General features: G+C 34.9%; 1 protein-coding gene and 1 long non-coding RNA gene across 2 annotated transcripts in view; one reads left to right on the top strand and one right to left on the bottom strand.

Annotated features, from left to right (window-relative positions):
* LOC149503571 (uncharacterized) overlaps positions 1 to 23,017 on the top strand; it is a 40,751-nt gene extending 17,734 nt beyond the window's left edge. Inside the window, exon 3 of the long non-coding RNA XR_016323686.1 lies at positions 22,553 to 23,017. This is a non-coding gene — a long non-coding RNA (uncharacterized LOC149503571). The remainder of the gene's footprint in view (positions 1 to 22,552) is intronic.
* On the bottom strand, positions 7,695 to 14,060 carry LOC114252477 (uncharacterized). Its single transcript, XM_028186935.2, has 5 exons — positions 13,848 to 14,060; positions 12,370 to 12,540; positions 10,324 to 10,530; positions 9,684 to 9,857; positions 7,695 to 8,722 (listed from the first exon to the last, which is right to left on the bottom strand). The coding sequence occupies exons 1-5, from the start codon at positions 13,924 to 13,926 to the stop codon at positions 8,493 to 8,495; spliced, it is 861 nt and encodes a 286-aa protein (XP_028042736.2). The 5' UTR covers positions 13,927 to 14,060; the 3' UTR covers positions 7,695 to 8,492.
* Positions 23,018 to 24,171: the final 1,154 nt, after the last annotated feature.

Genomic DNA, 24,171 nt, shown 5'->3' with positions numbered 1-24,171 from the left:
TATCAATGAATACAAAAAATCGACATTTAAAACAATTTATGAATTAACACAGTATTAGAAGCAAATGTTTAGAATACTTATGCGTTATTGAAGTTGTAGTTTGAGTATTGAAGTGCGATAGAGAGGTAAAAATTTATAAAATATAGACGGGGCGGAGCACGACCACTCCCAGCGCCAAGCTTACGAGAAAACAAATTGATCCGGCGGTGATTCGTATTTTTATTCTTTTATCTGAAATCTGCAATTCAAATGTTAAGCCGTTTGTATAACATTCGATAAAACATTTTTAGCAGTTTTCACGAATATAACAGTGACAGGATCGACGAATATTTCAATGTCATTTCATGTTTTTTTTTTAATCTCCTACTTGTACATCTGTGTCGCACTTTTGTTGCTACGAATTGCTACGACTTGCTACGAATATGATTCCATAGTATTAAACTTGATTAAATAATTAATTTGAGTGAAAATTTTCAACATTTTGGTAACAGAATCGTCGAAATGATAATGCAAAATATTTATCAGTAGACATACCAAATATTACTGAGATATTAGAACTTATATCTCAAGATGGGTGCCGCAATTACGTTGTAGATGTCTATGGGCTCTAGTAACCACTTAACACCCGGTGGGCTGTGAGCTCGTCCACCCATCTAAGCGTATATAAAAAAATATAAAAAATTTTTAAGCAGCGCAGATGTTTTTCTGTTGCCTTGAAGATTTCGAACACAAAAATGTGCCGCGTGAACCACATTGTTATGCTAATTTTTTTTTTTTAATTTTAATACATAATTAACAAATTGTTTCTGATTTCCTTATAAAGCTCACATAACGAATTCCTATGAAATCTTGCCTCATTGTTACCGAACATTAATTCACCCGTATTTACTAATAAAATAGCAGTAATTTATTACTCTAACCACTACACGAAGGAGTGGTAATAAAAATGAGAAATTATTTTTAATAACATTGCAGGAAGGTGAGGGAGGCAACGAGGCGAGAGGGCCACTGTGACTCGACACAATATTTTGGCAGGGCTAATAACGTACCCTTATTACAAGCATTCTTTACCGAAACTATCGCGTAATAATAGTGCCGAGACTTACTTTACGACTTTTCGAGTTTTATGTGCGTAAGACTTGACCCTAAGGACTGTCGACTTCTTCATTCGGAACCCTCTTCTTAAGTTGTGTCAGAATTTTCATCCGAATGTATCAGTACTATATGCGAATTGCAGATAAAATGATCCCATTTAAACAGGCGTCACTTTATATTAGCATTGTTCCAGACTGTGAGTATTAAAAATGTCTTTTAATTATTATTTTAATTAAGCATGGTACTAATAATTACCTAAGGAGTTAATAATTACCTAAGAGGAGATTATTCAAAAATAAATCATTTTTAATATCAAACACACTAATAAATCTGAAAATGTATTTATTGTCGACCAAATATTATTTTGGATTTTCGGATTCTAGCCAAACCGCACAGTTGCAATCAGGAGTATAATTTTTTAGCACATTATAACATAGTAAATCTTAAGCACAAGATCTACCACTGTTAATTTTGAAGCAGCTTCGGGTTCCATGATTGTAGGGCGATAAGATAAATGTATGGACGTGAGCCGATTTTAAAAGTACAACCAGAACTATTTAAGGCAATCATTTCATCGAAATTGTTATAACAGCTCATGTTGAACGAATCGAAATGACCAGGAATGAACGAACCTACAGTAAGCCGACTCATAAATATTAAAAATCGCTGATATCATTTAAGATGGGTAAACACCATTTGTTTTGTAAAATATGTTCGGTTTGAAGGGTGGGGTAGCCGTTGTAACTATACTTGAGACCTTAGAACTTATATCTTAATGTGGGTGGCGCATTTACGTCCTAGATGTCTATGGGCTCCAGTAACCACTTAACACCAGGTGGGCTATGAGCTCATCCATCCATCAAAGCAGTAAAAAAATAAAAAATAAAATTGAATATGAACAAAATTCTTATAGTGTTTTACAGCATATGTAGTAAGAGTAATTAATAAACATGGCAAAAAAACCCACTTCATTTATTGTCACGAGGTACACATTACATTTCAAGGTTTTGCAGCGTTCTTCAGTCATACATATATACATACCTAGTCAGGTCATAAATTCTGTCACATGTTTAATGTAAAATAATTGAAACAAGTTTATTCATTATGTAACCATTCATATACCAAAATGAACTTAACAAAACATAGATTCTTATGACACTAAAGTTTATTCAAAATGACCTCCGTGATTTTGAATACAGGCCTTCAATCTGCGCGGCCAGTCGTCTATCGCAGCACGAACGAGGTCCATGTCAATATCGGCGGCTGCCTTAATCAAGGATGTCTTGAGTGACTCCAAATTGGGATGAGGCTTTGAGCACGCCTTTTCCTCCAAGTGTTGCCATATCTTGTAATCTAACGGATTCAAATCTGGACTGGAGTAGGGCCAGTCTTCGTGGCGGATGAAGTCGATTTCACGCGCCGCCAGCCAGTCTTGTGTGCTCTTCGCTCTATGAGCTGGCGCCGAATCTTGTTGGAATACCCAGTGCCTGTTATTGAACATGGTATGAGAAACAGGTTCCACAAGGTTCGTCAGGAGTGTATTTTGATACACAACTGCATTCGTTTTTACACCTTTCTCACAAAAATGTACCTCTGTTAAGCCCCAATAAGAAACTCCCAACCATACCATGAGCGAGGATGGAAAATGACCTCGTTGGACACGCGGAATACGGTTGCTCGCTTCTTCACTACTGTGTGCGTACACCTTATCATTTTGTTTGTTGTAGCTCTCTTCTACGGTAAAAATTTTTTCATCAGAAAAAAGAATTTCCCGATATTTTTTTCCCGCGTACCGCTTCAACAAAGCGCGGCATCTCTTCAGTCTCAGGTCCATTAGACGAGCATTCAAACGATGTCCTGTTTTTCTTCGATATGCCCGAAGCCCTAAGTCTTCATTTAACACCCTTTTCACCGTGGTTCTGCTTAACCCCATCTGAAGGGCCAACAGTTTCTGCTTACGTTTGGGATTTCTTTGAATTCGCGCCTTCACAGCTTTTATCACTGCTGGAGTCCTAACAGACCGAGGGCGACCACTTCTTGACCTGTCATCTACACTAGAGTCTTCATTGTATCGTTTGATGGTACGATAAACGAATCTTTTGGTTATATTCAAATTTTTCAGTATGTTAAAAATTTGAAATGGCGCGTAACCGCAACGATGCAACGCAATAACTGCAACACGGTCTTCTTTAAGCGTCCACTCCATATTAAAAAATGAGTAAAATTCTAAAAAGTATACATTTTTATTTTCATGAACAATTCGAAATTCGAATTCAATAAACTTTTTTGTGGCCAGCATTCTAAAAGAAAAATTTTTACTGTGTGACAATACTTATGACCTGACTAGTTATATACTAGTGGTAGTAAATAAAGTCACAATTTACTATTTTCATTGCTTACTTAATAATCATAGGAACTAAATTTGTTAATATGGTTTTCATTGTCGCCTGTAACAATATCCGTCACGTTGTAAGTTCATTCAAATCGCTAGCCGCAGTTTCCATCAAGTCTGTTAAGTGCAGTGTCGTGATAGTGCGGTCAAATGAGTTAGCAGATACTGTATTGTATGTCTGACCGCAAGTGTCTGATTGAAACCTGACGATCCTATGTAATTGTGGTTGCAGTCGCACTAAACTTGTGGTGCCGACGTTACCTGGCCACGAATTTTGAACTAAGCGCTGTAATTCGTATATGACAGACATATTTTGTGGGGGAGTACAATCGTGGATCCCTGTGACGAAGCTCGGAATGCGAAGCGATTATGAAACGCCATTTGTCAAGTTTTTATTGGGCACCCTAGAGCAGCACCTATTGTTGTCCTCCCCCGTTCGTCTGCTCTCCCGCCGCCGGACCCTCGTCACGGCGACGTTAATTCATAATTTTTATAACTTGTTAACATTTTGCGGATTATGTTTACGGTGAAAAGTCGCGCTCGTTGCACTGACTACTAACTTGTGGTTGATGTTTAATTGAATTCCATTCGCTTTGATAAAATGACGGTTGAATGTTTCGAAAGATAGGTATAAAATTGTGTTTTTTTTTTCTTTTTATTGTTTTGATGGGCAGAACGATCTTACGGCCCGTCTGGTATGAAGTTGTTCCCGGAGTCCATAGCCATAATCTCGAGGTTTCATTTGTAATTGTAGCTGTCAGCGCAAAAGCGTCCTAAATTTACTATAGCTAGTATGGAGATAATAAGGTTCGAATTTACCTTTACAATACTTCGTAAGCAAATAAATACGCGCTAAAATGATGTTTATAAAGTCATATTATATTATTATGTCTATGTCCATGGATTGAAACTAGAGATAGGGCGATTTTGCATCAAAATTTACTATGTTTAAAAAAAATTGCAATACATAAGCATGAATATGAATTGTGGGTCAGGCCACTTTTGCACTGACGGCCTCAATTAATAATTATCGATGTTCTTCAAACCGGAATTTATGACTTCTTTACCGCATTAATAGGCATGGTGGCAGTACCTACCCTTACGAGTTTACAATACGCTCTACCTGCGGTAAATTATGCAAATAAATTAATTTTATTTTTTTGTAACATATAGTTAACGCATTTCCTTAGAAAAAATAAGACTTGGTTACGAAAATTTCAAAACCGCATTAATAGCATGAATTAATACGAGTACGCCTGGCCCTTTATCTTTTAGGGCACGACGACTCGTTCATATGATTATGAAGTTTTCTTTCTTACTGCTGCTTGATGATTCTGGTTGCTAATTTATGAAATAAAAGCATTACAAAATATCATTGATGTAATGCTTTTGGGTTTTAGTTATTTTTGAGTAATTATATTGCCATGATTTTTATTTAATGTAGCTTAGCATTCTTTAACGAATTTGAAATTCAAACTAATTTGTTTTACAAAAATCTACCATTTCGTTTTCAGATATCGAATTCTACGACGCCTAAAGTAAGCACCGGTGACTTGCAAGTATAGCTCGCTTCAATTTAAACTTACAATAACGCACTGAACGTATTGATTTTCGAATTAAACGAGTTTGAATTTCATATTGCTATTTCTTCATCTTAAAAGAAAGCCGAACATGAGTTATGTACATACGTATTTTATTAGAAATAATTAAGGCCGGTTTGCGGGAGTTGAGCACCGGCATAATCGTATCGCTCTATACTACTCGTAGGGTTAATATAATATCCAGCCTTAATACATGAAATAAAAATCAAACCGCAAAATTATAATTTGCGTAATTACTGGTGGTAGGACCTCTTGTGAGACCGCGCGGGTAGGTACCACCACCCTACCTATTTCTACCGTGAAGCAGAATTAATGTGTTTCGGTTTGAAGGGAGGAGTAGCTGTTGTAACTATACTTGAGACCTTAGAACTTATATCATAAGGTGGGTGACGCACTTACGTTGTAGATATCTATTGGGTCCAGTAACCACTTAACACCAGTTGGGCAGTGATCTCGTCCTCGCATTTAAGCAATAAAAAAAATCCTTTAGGCCACAACGACTTCAATAGGATCTCAACAATCCGATTCACTTGGTGGCATATAGAACGCGATCTTTACCATGATTTGGTAATATCGCTTCTTACATTGTCGTAGAAATGAATTTAACGAACACTTTTCAAAGAAATCGAGACAGTTTCCTAGAAATTTCCGTATTTTATTTATTAGCACGTTTGATTTATATCTCACAGATTCAATCAAATGCTGTGTAAAATTAAAGTCAAATTCCATAACATACGGCTAGTCCGGAGATATTGTGATATTAAACGGCGTTATTAAAGTTATGGTTTGTGATGCGATGTGCATCAATTCATCGCGGATGGCCGATCAAAGGGCCCTGTGGTGCGGCGGCATGCAGCCTCCTCGCTGTCTCGCAGTCATCACTTCAATGTTCACTTATATTGCTACCTTATAGACTTAACTTTTTACGGCAAGCTCGAGTATTAATCTCGGGATCACCCGTTGCGTAACAAACAAGCCGTGAAACGTTAAGTCAAATTACGAATTTAGTTAATTTGTTTTTACTTTAAAGATAAATTGTTTTTTTTTTAATTTATCGTTATATTTCCACGAAAGCCCAAACTGTTTAGCCCATAACCCTGACTACTACGGCAGACCACGAGTCCGATTAGGTTCCTGGGTTAGACAAGGTATATTCTGTTAGCGTCAACGCTTGTTTAGTCACGTGTCTAACAACTATTAATTATTATTAAATTAATATATCATTACTCTATTAAACTAATATACTTCTAAGCACCAACATCCATTAGACGGACTGTGACTATGACAATATCATAATTATAATTACTCAGTACGGCTATAGCTAAATAATATTAATCTCTTTTCAGTTTGATCACTTCAATAACAAACAAAAAACTATCAATTAGTTTTAAATGTGTGTGTCTGCTTGTATGTCAGACAAGACAGTGTGCAATGATATATCTTTTTATAATATAACTAGCGAACCCGGCGAACTTTGTTCCGCCTTAGAGGCAATAAATGAAAAGACTTTTGATCAATGTCAATTTTTTATTTGGATATAATTAATGTAAATTAAAAAAGCAAGTATTTTAATGATTCTTTATTGGCCATGTATTTTAGTTATTATTATTATATTTTCTTGTTCTTCTTCAGTCCTTTCACTCGCAAAGTTTCGAATCCTAGTTGCATTACGGTTTCGTCGGGAAAGATTTGATCGTGTTGATCGCGGCATGGCTTTCTTAATGATTACCTATCTCAGCACAATAAGCTAATCGAAACTCGAAATAAACACATCAAACGGTCAACTTCAAAATTCTACTATAATTAACCATAAACTACATTACGTTTAGCTGTCAGTTGCGTTTTGTTATTCCATATCTGTTGCGTTTTGTTATAACACATTTTATGTCATATCCCACAGAAACGTGATAAAAAGTATCCTATGTCCTTCTCCTGATCCTAAGCTACCTCCCCACCAAATTTTCAGCCAAATCAGTTCAGCCGTTCTTGAGTTATAAATAGTGTAACTAACACGACTTTCTTTTATATATATAGATATAATGATCGATTTTTAGAATAATTATAAAAGATTTCTTTTCTGCACTTCTGTCCAAATAAACTAACTATAAAATTTAATACACCTCCGTTGGTCTGTTTTTTGTAGAAATGGATACAACGTTTTTGCTTCGCTTATGAATATTCATTTATATTTGTTTGCATGCTAGACATTTCAAATTTTAGATATGTTCAATGTGGTTTAAAGTGGTTTATTTTGAATTTTTTCACTTAAAGTTCGCTGAATTTACTTTTTGTATTCTACAAAATTCTATTCAGACGTATTATTTGGTATTGACAGTTTTTGTGATCGCAGTAGGTGGATTAAGATATAGCGTTTTCTCGTGTCAAGATTTAAAAAAAACAACTTTAATCTAGTAAAGTACATGAAAGAAAGAACATTTTTTTGGATTTGTTACCCTTTGAAACGCAGTTATTTCCGGCTTTCTGTCACAAGATTCTGTGGCCTTGTGCTTTGATAAAAACGATATCCAGGAGGGTAGTCAAAAAACTAATACAGTATTATCGATGGACATTTACAAGGTCAGAAGAGAAATGAATAATGAAAAACATAAAATCAAAGACCTTTATTAAGAGAGAAAACAAACATAAAAATATTTATTGAAGCTTAAAACTATAAGAGTACATTTTTTTTTTTAATAAAAACTTACTTTAATCATACAAAATACTACCGTTTATACAACGTGAAGTTAAATATAACTTACAATATCTTGCATATAGTTTTAGTAAGCAATTCAAATTATCGACGCGATAACAGTTTTCCGTTTTCATTGAATTATCATATTAGTATCGTATTTCATATTTTTTAAACATTTGCTGAATGTTTAAAGAAAAGAAAATTACGAGACAAACATCACAATTCGAAGTATTTATTAGAGAAGCCCTTAATGAACTAATAATACTAAGTTACAGTTCAATTGTTACGTTTAAACTATAATAACGAACAATTTGACAAAAAGTCGGCAAAAATGTTTGTCTGTAGAAAAACGCAGAGAGGAGGAATTTCCAAAAAATTGTGATTCATTTTAGAACCTAAACAACATTTTTGAAACAAAAAACCTACCGTTAAAATCTTTAAGATTTCAGTTTCAGGGTTTTTTTTTATTTTTTTTACAGCGACCCATTTAAAATGTATGTACATATGTTCTACATTAGAATAAAAATCATCACAAATCCAGTTATATTTAAAGTTTAAAACATGATGAAAGTTAAAATATACAATTTCAAATGAAATCCTCGTGTTCGCGACTCACTTACAGGTTGCCGTGGTGTTGCTTATATAATCAAGTTGCACTCCACGACGTATCTACCGTTAGTAGTTAGCGAGTCGCGACATCACGAACTAAAAATCACACTTCACTAAATTTTCGCTTTCGCGGCAAAGGGAGGTACGGCAGATCCTCCTCATCCAAATACTTTATGATAAAATCGGCGATACACGTGATAAACGTCGCCGGTACCCGTGTAATACTAGCTAACTTACCGACCGGATCCAGCCCGGTCAATTCGTAATATTGTACTGTGGCCATCACTGCGCCCGCCGTCAGGTGTAGTGTGCGCAAACGTTTCTTCATTAAACCTACGTGAAAATACAGATTAAAATTAAAAAAAAAACACAGACTTATGACACCAACCAAATTCAACTTTATTACAAAAATTTGATATTTACGAACCATTTGAAATATAGAACATAAACGAACACAGTTTTAATAATGGCTTTGCTTTAATTGTATGATTATAGAAATATCAAAAGGCAATACGTGACTAATACGTTATTTCAATTATAGTGAAAGTGAAGCGTGACATTTTTCAAATGGGAAGATCTCGATATTAGAGATATAATAATATCAGTTATCAATGACTATACAAATTTAATATTATTATTAAAACTAATTTTTTAATGGTGGTAGGACCTCTTGTGAGTCCGCGTGGGTGGTACCACCGCCCTGCCTATTTCTGCCGTGAAGCAGTAATGCGTTTCGGTTTGAAGGGTGGGGCAGCCGTTGTAACTATACTGAGACCTTAGAACTTATATCTCAAGGTGGGTGGCGCATTTACGTTGTGGATGTCTATGGGCTCCAGTAACCACTTAACACCAGGTGGGCTGTGAGCTCGTCTACCCATCTAAGCAATAAAAAAAAAATAAAAAAATAAAAAAAACATGGTTTTCGTTTTATCCATAATCATTTTAAGGCCCACTTGTTGGGAAACTATTCAAGTCACCGAACCCCAAATCTAGTGATTCAGCCATTACTATTATATCGTCGGTATATCGAAGGTGTGTGATGTATTCACCGTTATACACTACAATTGTTAACATACTACTAATCAATCTTACTATCGCTAAATGAAAAAAAAAATGGTTACACACACATACATGTGTACTACGTTGACGATGCCACGTCTATAAACTACACGTGCGAGCTATAAATTGACGAATTTAAATCACGGTCAGCCGAATGGCATCGCCGCTCTTACGAATACGAACAAACAAATAAAGATTGTTCTTTATATTGTTATGTTAGATAGCGTGAACTTACATGACGAGTTGGACGGGGTCGCGGTGATGCACATGTCGTTTTCTAATTTGAAACGGTTGAACTCGGCCAAGTCAACCATCAATTCGACGCCGGAAATCATTTCGCGCGTCATACCGACCTCGGTGGCCAAAAGCGCAGCCACTTCGACGCTCGTCCATATCGGCACACGGAAATCTGTGCAACGTATAACACTTAATAATATCCTTTTTTTTCATAACATTTTATTATATTAAACGTACCACTATACTATACTGTAAAATTCGTCAGCCTGATGTAGCTATTAGATTTTCTAACGACCGGATCACAAAGTCGGATTGCGAAAATTGTTTTAATAAGGATTCGTCTTTAGTACTTTTTTAATTTTTATTCTCAATCTGATACTCTAGTCTAAAATTTAATGTTCAACTATACAAAGAAAGTAATGTTCGCCCAATTATCGAAATCCAATAACAATCACTGAAACCTAAGATTTTGTTTTATGAATTAATTACGTTTCTGCCTTGATTATGTTGCATTGTTACTGACATGTAGCAAAGAAAAACTATTTTATCAATATTTTCAATTAATATTTACTAAACAAAAAAAAAAACGGTTTACAAACAGATAAGAGAATGGTCTATATGTAGTTTTAAAGAATTACCTAAGTTTTTAAGCACTTCGCATTCTGATTGATTGATCTCTTCTATTGAATAGTTTGATCCTCGTATCTGAAGGACCCTTTGTATTACACTCGCTTTTATTGACTCCGAGGCGTGTGACATTTTTGCAGCTATCTGAACTGCAGAAGCCATTATCAGAGGTATACGAATCGCTAGATGCCGTTTGAAATTGTCCCACTCAGTTCCACCTTAAAAAAAAAGTGTTTTTATTATATACATACCCACTTACTTACCAACATACAAATGCACGGCATAGCTTGTACCGGGTATATAGTACTACATATTATGACATGGAAACTGTTCTCAAAAAATAAAGACCAGACAATGTGTGATAGATGTGCAGTGCTGAAAATTTTACTATCCAAAAATCACTTCATAAGTTCCTTTTTATCGAATAAATGACAGCCATCTTGAAAAACGAGGTCGTAGCCGTTATTTTACTGAACAACAGTTGATTCACCTTTCAAAGCGGAGCAAATGATTGCTCCCCGGCCGAAATAGCCACGAGGAAATAGGTTATCATTATTGTGAATACCGAATTTTAGCTTTTGATTACAGAACAGAAATGAACAAATGAATGTATTGGTAAAGTAATAGTAAAGACTGAAGAGAGGACATTGAAGGAGCGATGGCGGATGATTTGGAACAGTTTAGAATGAAATGAAGAAATTTCTATGGAAAAAAAAACGGAGCTTCAGTTTGTATATAGAACCCTGGCTATAACGAACAACGAACCCCCCGCTTAAGCTTTATTTGAATCTTTGTATGAAGAAGTAGATATTTCAATTGAATTTTACCACTGAAGTAGGAAACTAATGGAAATGAAACGTCAACAAAAAATTCGTGCCACTGTGACGTCATCTGGCCACAAAACATGGCGGCTTTAGTGCTGCCCAGAAGATTTTAATGTTAGTAGGTTTTATCGATAAACGTTCTTGGCTTATTTTATTTTAAATATTGTTGAGTATTAATGTATTTGTAGAATTTATACTTTAATAGGAAGTAAGTATATTGTTATGTGCAAAGGTGATGTGATTTAGATATTATGTGAAATCTAAGACGAGTTCGTGCTTCAAATTTTCCAAGTAAACGATATGACGATTTTTAAAATTTGCTACACTGATTTTATAAAGTTGTCGTTTGCCGCAAAACATAAAGATATGGCATAGTACAATGCCATCAGCCCATTTCTAGCATGCTGAATGTTATCGTATTTTGAGTACGGACTTTTCTTAGACTATTACAATCTATTTTAATTGTTTTGCTGACTCTAAAGTCCGTAACACACTACCGTATGATGAATAGATTCCGACCGAAAAATGGTGTCCGATATTTCGGATTCAAATATATTAAGTGTATAATCTATGTTTCGGATGAGGGCTCCATAATGAATTTAAATATATATAGATAATAGTTTTGGGGCATCGACTTTCTTGAGATCCTATAAAATATGTTTTAATTATTATTTTTGTATGTTTTAAGCATGATAAAATTAGAAATTTTATATAAGCAATCATATTAAATCGATATCAAAGTCAATAAATAATGTACAACCCAAAACAGACGGCCGAACTGACGTGACAATGACATTTGACGCGCTAAACATGGCGGATTTTCGGCCTCATTAGACGGAGACGTAGACATTTACGTATATTCATGTTTCATTTTATGTACGTACTGAAATACTGTTATATTGTTTTCCTGCGAGTTAAAGTGCTGAGTAAGAACGAGATAGATATATGTTTATGTGTGTGCCTTCAAAATGGGTGCTATTTATATAAGCAATTGTACGTATAGAACAATATGTCGTGTCCCTACTATATAGGTCTATGAATTTTACGTTAATTTGACGTTTAATTTTAATTTGAACGATGACATATTTGATTAATATCATTCTAAGCAATGGTGCCTATCATAAGTAGTTTTTTTTTTAAATATGGCAAAAAAATTGCCGCAGTAGATTGGATTTACGTCTCTGAATATTTTGTACTTTTTACACCATTTAATCATAGTACAGTAATACTAACTTATATTTCCACTCTCCTTGATGCGTGCAACGATACTACGCTCCACTAGCCGACAAGCTTGACCAGGCACTCCTTTGGTTTCAATGCCCATCATCGAACACATATTCCATATAATTTTCCTTAATGTTTTTCCAAGCATTTTGAAACCCCAGGGCGAGCTCATTTCTTTCGCTGTCAAAATTGTTACGATTGAAAGTCGATATTTGATTTACTTCTGTTGCATACAGGGACCGACTTGATTCTAAATCTAAGCAACCACTTATGGTATGAAGTAGAATTGTAACCAGAGCAGAGACACGATACTAATAATGGAAAGCGTCGATAATATCGATAAGCTTAGCATGACGATTTTCTTCACGTTGGCTTAACTTAGTAGCGGTTTTTTTATTGCTTAGGTACGTGGACTAGCTCACGACCCACCTGGTTGGTGTTAAGTCGTTACTGGAACCCATAGACATTGACAACGTAAATTCCGCCACCTTCCTTGAGATATTAGTTCTAAGGTCTCAATTTTTACAGTACAACAGCTACCCCACCCTTCAAACCGAAACACATTTCTGCTTCACGGCAGAAATAGGCAGGGTGATAGAACCTACCCGTGCGGACTCACAAGACGTCCTGCCACCAGTATGTGTTATTATCGTGTTGAATTCTAAAACGATGTTTATTACATAAATGTAATTAAGAGTTCCATCTTGACTTCGAGACTTGGACTTGTCATGACAAAATGCAGGTAGGTAATTAAAATTTCTGTGTGTATTTCTCAATTAATAGAAGAGCTTTTCTGCTAGTTATAAAAACAGATTTCCAATAGCTCCAGAGTGGCAGTACAGTGTTATTGCTTACAAAAAATAGAGGTTACATTTAGATTTATGTATTTTTTTGTTTATGAAAGTAGACGTGCGTCAACAGATGAGGTCACAAGCCGTTTATTCGTAATTGATTACGGACATTCATGAGCATCCACAATAGCTGAGGCAAAAATATTGCGAACTGCGCTGCGTAAAAAATACGTGTTGATTTAATTTAATCTTAATATACTTAATAGTAAACCTTTGCCTTTTTGAAAGAAACTAATTAATTAATTAATCAATGACATTAAATACATTTACATTGATTTTAAAAATAATCATGATCGGTAAAATACATAAAAAACATTTTTCTAAATTCAATTTTTGATACATCCCAACCAATGGGACAATAGTTATTATGAAGCTGGCACAACTAGTACAAGTACACTGCCACAGTTAATCATAATTATTATTTTTAACAATACTATTCATAATCCTACCCACCAATGCACGATAATATTGAATAACGTGAATAATGGATAGTATATTTTTTGTGCCATTTAGTTTGTCAATTTTACTATTAATATTCCAAATAACTATGATCACTCTCGAAAAAAAAGAATTTCTTAATATGCTTTCTACTTCGATTTTGAACTTACAAATTTAATTAAATTATTAGAAACGCACCTTCTTCATCACTTTCCTCTAGGATTATTTTTAGCCAGCCTGGAATGAAACTAAGTGATGTCGAATTTATATCATCCATATTAACTTTATTGAACACGCGTTATCAAATTAATATTCACAGTAACAGTTCAACAAGAAACATTTTTTAACTACCTGCTAGCATAAAACCCAACAATAAGTCAACGCGTCTTGAGGGTCACTTTACGTCTTTGTCGCTTTCAATGTCAAAATGATTTATAATCTATGCACGAGTGCAATTGATTAGTCTATTAAATAAATACTCTTTATTGAATTAAAAAATATGTGGTTTTTGTTCGTTATAAACTCATCTTGATACTATAGTCATGAATCACCTAACTGATTAAAATATTTTCTATTAAAGTTTCATGTAGTAGGTATGTGCGTACATGTAGTAGGTAGGCGGCCATAAATAAATTATACATTCCCTACTCTAATATTATTTAAAAATGAGTAATGACAACCCATTTATTTTCCACAAAAAAATATTTTTTTAAAACTCAGTTTTTCTATTTGTTAACAAAAAGTTTGTATAAAATTATTCCAAACTATGTTTTTTCCTTTTCGTATTTCGGAAAACTGTTCAATGCAGTCATCACTAATTGTCATTCTCTAGGAATATTGTGAGTAGGGCAGTGTCCAAGATCATATACTATACATTCATAGATTCTCAGTTTTAGCCCACCTGATGGTAAGCTATAATCACTATTGGCTAGATTAGATAATATAAATACATAAATTTACTCGAGTTTCCAGCAATCGTTGCTCCTCATACTATGCGGCCTGAGACTGAACTGCTACTCTGGGTATTTCTTGAGTGTTGTGATGTTCTTGTCCGAGCTTTGATATTTCGCAGCAGTAAGCAGTGCCATTGCTTTGTTCCTAGCATTGCTGATGCCCATGAGCAATGGGTTACTTAACTTCGGGAGGCCGTATGCTTGTGTACTACCAACGCCAATAAAATTAAGAAAGGGCAGGCAGAAACGTTCTTTCGTTTCTTTCGTTCTTTTTTCAATGAAAAGTGGCCATTAACTTAAGTCTACAGTATTCTGAAATTTGTCTTGTATTTTCTTGTCGTATCTTTATAAATTTCAATAACCCTAAACCAATAATTTAATCAACGTAACCATTATTTAATTTAATTAACAATTATATTTACCTAATTAATACTACCCAATTTCATTATGCTCTAATATAAGCGGTGTAGGTACTATCTAAAATAATAATCAAATCACGATGTGGTTTGGATTGACAGTCAACATCAACGAAGATCGAAAAAGACACGAGAAAGAAACACGATGTTAATATCAGTTACAATTATTCCAATTTTTTTAATATTTGTAAATGTATTTTAACTTATTTGATGTTCTGGTATGTAATACCTAATCAATATTAATATCATAAATGTTACAATATATAATTGTTTGTTATATAATAATTTAAAAAGGGTTGATGAGATCTATCCGAAATTTCGCACAGATTGTTTTTAACATATTATTCAAGATACTATTTATGATATCAACTGAAATCAACTGGGCAACGCCGGGTCTAAATTATAGTTCACTAGTTTTTTATATTACGTCCCAACGGATCCACAAATAAACTAGGGTTATGGTTGGTTTATGGCCCAAAGAAACGATATAAGGAATTGCTTATCCCGGAATAATGAAACGTGTTGCATTCTTCCTGTTTTATAAATTTAAAGTGAGTCAAACAGCGGGGCACATCTAGTATTAAATAAGACTAAGAATCTTTTTTTAGTGCAGCAACTAACTTATAACTCACCTGTTGTCGAGTCCAAACATTACAAACGTAAATACACACCTTAACCAAGAAGTCGAAACCTGGATCGAATTGAGGTCTTATATTGCTAAAGGGCATCCCCACCCTTCAATCCGTAACGCATGATTACTCCGCGGTACTAATAAGATGGAAATTGACATTTACTTGTACGAGCTCACAACAAACGCCTCAGCGTCAGTATAGACTTTAGGAATCACTTATCGAGCTTTATTTATTAAATACTGTTTTTCACAGCATTATAACATTCCAATGCGATTAATAACAAGGCACTCTTCAAACACAGGTTCTTTTTCCATTAAATAAGCAACAGTATTTAACTACGTATTAACTGATTGAAAAGAACTATTTGAGAAAAAAAAGAGACATTTGACCAATAGGATAGACGTTTACTAATGCGATACCGAGTTTAGAGCCTGCTGGTTTTAAATACTTTTTAAAAGTATATTCATAAATTTGCAAAAATACTGATGGTAGGGCGTATTGTGTACTCTTATTCTGTAACTGTAATCATCCATACACACAGATCCACATCCATTCACAACACGTTTAAAGCTTCAACATTAACGAACACGAACACGTTATAAGGTGAGTGCATCACGTTCTAAGCTGAGTGCACGTTGTGAAGACTCTGGTTATTATATATTATTACCATTAATTCCAGTTTCAGACGCGAGGCTGTGTCCTTATAAATATAGTACTTATATTCAACAAAAAAACTTTCGCATTGCATTTACTAGTGAAACTGTGACTACATTTGAGGTTTGAAATAAGCAGATTTGTTGAAACTGATCGTGTATTATTCATTTCACCTTGCCGGAACCACATACTACCACCTTCTTGAAGGACTCATAGAGGTAAGGATTAAAGAAATAGGGATTTAAATTTGTTAACAGGAAACAATCAGGATCGACATGATAATATATACGGTGAGCCAACAATTATACTCAAGTAAGTTATTGTAACAAATATGACAATTTAGACACATAATACATTTTATAGCGATACTTCCAGATTATTACAAAGTTTAATTCCACTTAAAAGTGCGTCCTACATATTTCCTAGTTACCTGTACTGCATTATTCCGTTTTAAAATATCCGCCATTCCGAGTCACTCTGAAGTCATTTCAAATACCTCCGTTTTGTGATAATTTCACAATACGTTAAATCTTTTAAGATTCAGATTCAGAAAGCTGTATCATCACATGATATAAAACCAAAGTAAAATTTTCACGAAGTTGTATGAAACAATAGAGATATATGAAGCAAGCTTTCAATGTACGAAGCGTATCGCGGTGTGTCCATCTAGTCATTGATATGTTTCCGGACCTATGTGTGCACATGTTGGGTAATAAAACCGAAATAAGTAAAATGGTTGTGAAGAGGAAGATGGGCGTGGCTTCGACAAGGCGGTACATTTTTCTCTCAGACTCCGCCCAGCTGAAAATAAACCTCCCTCGCGCCATTTTCGTAACGTGCGTTGTGGAAATATCTAATTTGCATGATTTTTTATAAGATTAAAATGCCAAATATAAAAACGAAATTTATTTCATAAGTGTGATACCTACAGCTGTCATTGTAGTAACGATCCATTTTATTTCGCTTGGATTAAATAAAAAATATTGGAAAGTTTTGTTCGAAATACCAGATACCAGACTTAAAAGATTTTCAATTATAATAAAGCACGCCTTATTAATCTTTATACAAATAGACATTAACAAGTTAGAAATTTATCATTCTAATTAAGTTTTATCTACTTCATATGATTCGTATACCCAATGTAAACCTGCGTATTAATACAACTTCGAATCACTAATATTTGCACATCGCTTTTTAAAGTAAGAACGAAGAAAAACGTACTCATCTATAGCTGGTTTAATAATATCTGGTGACATTCACTTATGAAACTCAGCAATAATGAGGGTACAGTTAATCCACCAACCGACGGCCTCTTTTCATACTTGCCATAAATGTGTTATATATTATTATTAGAACTCGACGGCGGAAGTCTAATTCAGAGCTTGACAGTAAATGGAAAAAAAGACCTTTTGAATTTGTTTAAAGATAAAATTCAGTAATTACAGATAATAGGTGGTAAAATCTGCTCTAGTATGCTACCAGGTCTTCCTGTCGCCTGGTGGCAAGCCGATAGTAAACGAGATGACGGGATTGTCTCAAATAATTCCTCACATTATTTACCCATGGAATATACGGTATACAACAGGGAGAATTTAATACTGTCCCTACATATGGGCCTACATATATGCAGCTATTCCTATACGGTCCACTTGATGGTGAGCCGCTCATGGACATCAACAATGTCTGGTGAACGACCTAGTCGCTGTTTACCGGAGTGCAATTAGGGCACGATGTCATAGCCTACGCGCCCTTGTTTGCAATGAACTCACAGTGATGTCTCTAGTAAATTGAGTTCTGGAAAAGCCTTAATAAAAAGTTCTCCATTTCAGTTCTCAAGAACTAATTAGTTAATTAATAAATAAATTTATTAATTTGTTACACAAATTAATTAATAATTAAATAGTTAATATTAATGAATTCCAGCCGGAATAATTTTAATTATTAATTTGTTCCGGCTGGAATTCATTGGTCGATACATTTTTTTACATGGCAATGCATTGAGCTGTATTTCATTGATGTATAACAAAAACGAGCATGGAAATCGATGGAACGCCAGAGTTAATTATTATGGTCCTGACGCAAAGTATGACAATGATCATAAATATACGCTCGATGAAGCCGCAAGATCAGACCGAGAAGGGGTCACTGAAGGGTTGATGTACAGCAGTAGACTTGCATCATCAACTGATAATAATTTAAGGCACTATTCATCGTAAAATTTAAGGCGAATTCAGTTGTACGTATGTGTTAAATAATAATATTTTTAATATATATATATAAAGTGTAATATGCACATCACTGGAATAAAATGTAATATCTCCTCCATTCGACTACAAACACAACGACTGTAAACAAAACCGTCAGATATATAAAAAAAAAAGAAATTTCACCCCGAATCCAGTATTAAGTCGTGTCAGGGATTTCTACGTCAACAACTGATATGTAAATTCCATACGATTTAGGTTTCCAATTTTCATATGATCTGTATTTATTTTCACTGGCGTAACCCGTAAAATATTACACTATGGTAATATGAGGATTTGTGTCGTAGTGTAGCTTGACAAGATGACAGTTATAGGAATCTTTTGGGGCGCGATGTACGAGGGCGATAAAAGTGCTCGATCGTGAGACGTCTTCAACTCATTTAGTGCTATATTTTCAGTTTTATGCTTTTGTATTCACCCTTTTCGCTTTTATTGTTACGTTTATTGAATTTGTTTTGTTTTGATCTCGGTATTGATGTAATGGGTATGAGACGATTAAAAATATTGAAGTATCTTATTAAATTCTGAGATTAATTCTCCTTTACATTTGCAAGTATTATAGCTTTTGTCTATGTCGATGTAGTTTAAAGGAAAATACGAATGCTCTACTCGTACCAAGCGATTGGCGACTGTACTAGCGTCAAATCCCGCCGCCTGGTAAATTTTTTTGTAATGAAAAACTTACCTACAATTTGTTGACGAATTATTTCCACGATTAAGGAATAATCAACATGGGAACATGTAATAAGATCCAAACATGCAAAATTTATCCTTTCCGTAATTACTATGCGAGTAAGAGATATAAATCAAGTTTCAAGGTAGGTGGTGAAATTATTTTTTAATGCTTATATCGCGCAGACGAGGTGGAGGAGCTCTTTATACATACGACTGTTTTTTTTTTATCTAGAAGTTCACAACTTTACACAAAAGAATTGTTTACATTCGATTTGTTCGCTTGGTTGGAAAAGTTTTTTTCATAGATGCATCCAATAACGTTTATCTTATAAGATTACTTCGCTTCCCGTCTCAGTAAGAATTCAGGTACCTTTCATTGTTTAGTCGACTGTATGAACACATGCAAACTATGCGAGCGCTCGACTACTGTTATTGGGTTACAAAGAATAAAATATAAGTTTAGTGGTTTTCTGAATGCAAAGTTTAAGAAGAGGATAGATATATTTTCAAAAATCTATTTGATTAAATTTTAATTAAAAAAAAGAAGGAAATTGGAGTATTTTAATTTCATTGAAAACATTTGTTCTTTTGTTTGGAATCTGTTAAAAATTGTCAACTTCTTTGAGTTTTCATATAAAAATAAAGTCAATACTTTTTGACCTTTTTACTGTGTATATATAATAAATACCTAACTAATAATATATAACTAATACAAAAATTGTACGAGGTTTTGCGCCCAAACAGTAGTATTTTTAATCGAAGAAGGTTGGTTAATCTACGAAAGAAATACTACAGAACCTGTCTCAAACTTGCATCGTAATCGCAGTACAGAAATACCAGAACAGTAGTAGCAGTATTGGCTAATCGATCTCGTAGTTACCGTCTGTATTGCTGTATTGCTGTTCAACAGTTAACGCTACTAAAAATAAATTAATTAGGAGCAGCCATCAAATGTAAAATTAGCATCAAAAAAAATTATGAATATCTTACACCAATATGGCAAGACGACAAAGTATTGGACAATGTCTTGTAATGTCAAACTGAGGTGAACATGATTGTTTCTTACTGAACATCGCTCTCACAGTGTAACAACACTCGATTAAATGGAGCGATCGATTTTCCCAACATAAACCCGATAAAACACAAATGAGATGTCCTTTAGTTAACGTTTGGAATTGACATCCACTCCTATAATAAGATAGTTATTAGACAGTTTGATGTTCAGCATTTCCAGGATTTCCACATTTAGCCTTTGTACAATAATACTTAAATTTTTCCAAGCGATTTTTTTTTACGTGTATAAGAGTAGGCTCTCCGTCATGACATACGCGAGTATGCTCTTCGCTCAAACAGCCCGGACACACCGCACCGCGCCCTCATAGATCCCTCCAAACCTTACAATCACGTTTTTGCAGGTTAGCCTTCGGAGCACCGTGATTCGTGAGGAACGTCAACCTGCACGACGATCTGGGCCTCGAATCGATCCGGAAACACCGGAAGTCAGCGTCGGAACGGTGCTTCGATAAGGCTATGCGTCATGATAATCACCTTATCGTTGCGGCCGCTGACTACTTCTCGTCTCCTGCCCACGCAGGAACTAGTCATCGTCCACGTCCTTGAGACGTCCTTACGAATTTATCAAATCCAATAACTCTTGCATTAGACGCCTTCTGGTAATCGTACTCTGGAACCCTACTCGCAAAACTCTGCAAAGAGTTGGACGTGCAATCTAACCTATATATCAGTCCGCTGAGTTTCTCGTCGGATCTTCTCACCTGTCCTGGTGAAACTGGAAAGACCTTCGGGACACAAATAATCTTACCTTCATAAAAAACGTAGGCTATCACCAGTTGATGCTTGATAAACCTCTTCCTGATCGCCAATATCTTTACTGATGTCACTGAAAGTTAATATATTGGCAACGGAAGCCTTTAGTATAATAATATGTCTTCTCAATTTGATATTTCGTAATAATTGTAAAATACTGAATCCTATCTAAATTTCACAACCTATAAAGAACACTTACCACACGTTGGCCAAAAATATCCGATAAGACTACCAAAGTATCAGCAATGACATATGCTAAAAAATAACCTTACATATCAAAATAAACCATAACATGATTTGTTAAGGCTTATTTTTCTTTGCATCACCGAGATTTACACACGTATGAATTGCACATTTAGTTGCGAGGGTGCGAAAACTTGTTGTTATCTCAAACGAGACCAATTTCGGCAAATGGTTACTAAGTCCTAACTTCTCCTATCTTTTATATCATGTATAACGCGGTTCACTTTAAAATATCGATGTCGCACACACATACGCTTCTGCACCGACGGCAATGTAATTTAAAAAGGATTTGTTTCCGTACGTGTTGACATATTAACCTGATAATTCATTCGGGAATCAGATGGAGCCTCTACTTTAAATAAACGATTTTTTTTTGGAGTTTACTCCTTTAGAATCGATTTACATATATAGGCCCGGGGTATGAAAATTATGGGGACCAAAATCGTACTAGCATGTCACACGAAATGCGTTATGCGCATTTCGTGTGACATGCTAGTACATGCGCCGGCAGTCCGCCACAAAGCCTCGTACTGATCGCGCGTTTCTCTCATTATTGTATTTTCATATATTTGTTAGTCGTTTGTTTTGTGTCTCGTTAATTTGTTAATAATCTGTAGTGTATCGTGTTGTCGTAATATAGAACTATTTCTCGTATTGTTTCGTTTAATTTTTTATATCCAGTAAACTCCAGTCGTGCGTCGGAGCGGACACACACACTTTTTATTTTTGCTTATATGGGTCGACGAGTTCACAGCCAACCTGGTGTTAAGTGGTTAATGGAGCCCATAGACATCCACAACGTAAACGCGCGACCCACCCACATTTAAGTTCTAAGGTTTCAAGTATAGTTACAACAGCTGCCCCACCCTTCAAACCGAAAGGCATTACTGCTTCACGGCAGAAAATAGGCAGGGCGGTGCAGGCGCGAACTCACAAGAGGTCCTACCGCCAGTAATTACGCAAATTATAATTTTGCGGGTTTCATTTTTATTACACGATGTTATTCCTTCAACGTGGAAGTCAATCGTGAACATTTGTTGAGTACGTCTTTCATTAGAAAAATTGATACCCGCCTGAGATTTGAACACCGGTGCGTCGCTCAACACGAATTCATCGGACGTCTGATCTGTTAGGTCACGACGACGACCAATTTATGAAGTGACCATTATAATGTAAGAACGGAAGTGACGTATTAAAATATCTCAAATCTCAAATATTTTAATTAGCTTTATTACGCAGATGGAACTGTTGGAACGTGTTGGGGCGGGCAGTGCGTGTGGCGGCGTGCGGCGGTGCTCGACTAGCGTTGCGACTCACTGCGCGCCCTTTGACATCAAACCATGCGAGAAGTCATCCACTTATCGTGAACGCGATCTAATGCTCGGACATTTTTCCCGTTTTTCCCCATGTTTTCGCCTCGACGATCGTGTTTCGTGTGACATAATTGAATCACTGAGCCCGTTACGAGTCTGCTCTGAGATTGCTGCAAATTAATTCGGACAGACGTTAAATAAATACATTTGACAACGTCGTTTTTACTCTTGACTCGCGAATAAACTCGTTATTTCGCCTCTGTCAAAACAATTCGTACTTTTAGTTAACTACCTATGACTACAATGATTTTAATTTAAAAGTTATATAGATTAACAAAGTAAATGCTATATTAGTCCTTTATAAATCTTGTTAAAGATTAAATATATTCAAATTCTAATCAGGCACAAATGAATATTATTATGTTCATACCATAATAATGCATGATAACTAGTTCTTATCTATATATATAAAAATGAAACCCGTTTTCCGTTGTCACGACATAACATGAAAACGGCTTGACCGATTTGGCTTATTTTTTTTTTTGTAGTTTTCTAATAATCTGTACAAGGTTCTTACGGAAACAAATATTAAGAAAATCTCTCAGAAATATTGAAAAATATACATTTAATTTTGCATATTTATTTGTGAACTATTCCACGCGGACGAAGTCGTGGGCAAAAGCTAGTAAATTATAAATATAAAGGGGGACAAGTCATACAATCATATGGCCCCAAAACAAGGATTCTCTGTGTTATGGGAACCAGAGACTACTACTACATACCTACTTATGTACGTTTAAGTGTATAGATACATACAAGGCTATTAAACACAGAAAAATATGTTTATCACACAAATGTTAGCGCTATGTGAACCCACGACATGGGTCCAGCAATCGAGGGCGCTAACTATTGCACCACCAAGTAAGTATCATTAAAAATAATTTAACTTATTTAACAATCACAATAAAACATAACGTATCAAATTAAGATATTGTCAACGAAACTATTTTCAGTCCCCTTACACAATTTCATCAAACAAATCGGTTTTAAAATATGAAAAGAATAGGCACGTTTCACGCCAAATGTAATGAAATTTGGAGTGAATATCAAAGCGGAGTCTGATCTCGGCCCTTTTCGTTTACGGATATCGTTTTTTTTTTATACAAGCTCTGCGAATCTACGTGACATTTACGTTAACTTTATAATGTATTTTTTGTCTATGAAATCAAAATCAGTATTAATTATTATTGATTACACTGACAGAAATGTAGATGTTTTAAGCTTGATCTTTTTTCATCCAATAATATAATAATGTTTAAATTTTATGATGGCCTCGATCATAGAAGTCGATCGATCTCGGTACATTTGTATCGATATTTATCGAGCTATAATCCTACGTGATGACATTCAACAGTAATAGACAGTTTATTGTGAACCAAATAATTCAACGGGATCTTTAAAGCTTAAATTCAACAAAGCAATTAATAAAAAAATTATCGATATCATTTATCGGGGAATTAAGAACCAGATTCCCATCAGTCGCAA

Source organism: Bombyx mandarina, chromosome 01 (assembly GCF_030267445.1).
Source record: "Bombyx mandarina strain Sakado chromosome 01, ASM3026744v2".
Classification (NCBI taxonomy): Eukaryota; Metazoa; Arthropoda; class Insecta; order Lepidoptera; family Bombycidae; genus Bombyx; species Bombyx mandarina.
Note: the sequence above shows the minus strand (reverse complement) of the source record. Positions and strands in the feature narration are given on the sequence as shown.

Bases quoted from the DNA above. Each gene is read 5' to 3' on its own strand.
- LOC114252477 (XM_028186935.2), bottom strand. From the start codon at position 13,926: ATGGATGATATAAATTCGACATCACTTAGTTTCATTCCAGGCTGGCTA. The intron at 9,858-10,323 runs GTAATTCTTTAA...TACGTTGCACAG, and splicing joins CGAAGTGCTTAAAAACTTAG to ATTTCCGTGTGCCGATATGG. The intron at 8,723-9,683 runs GTAAGTTCACGC...ATTTTCACGTAG, and splicing joins GACCCCGTCCAACTCGTCAT to GTTTAATGAAGAAACGTTTG.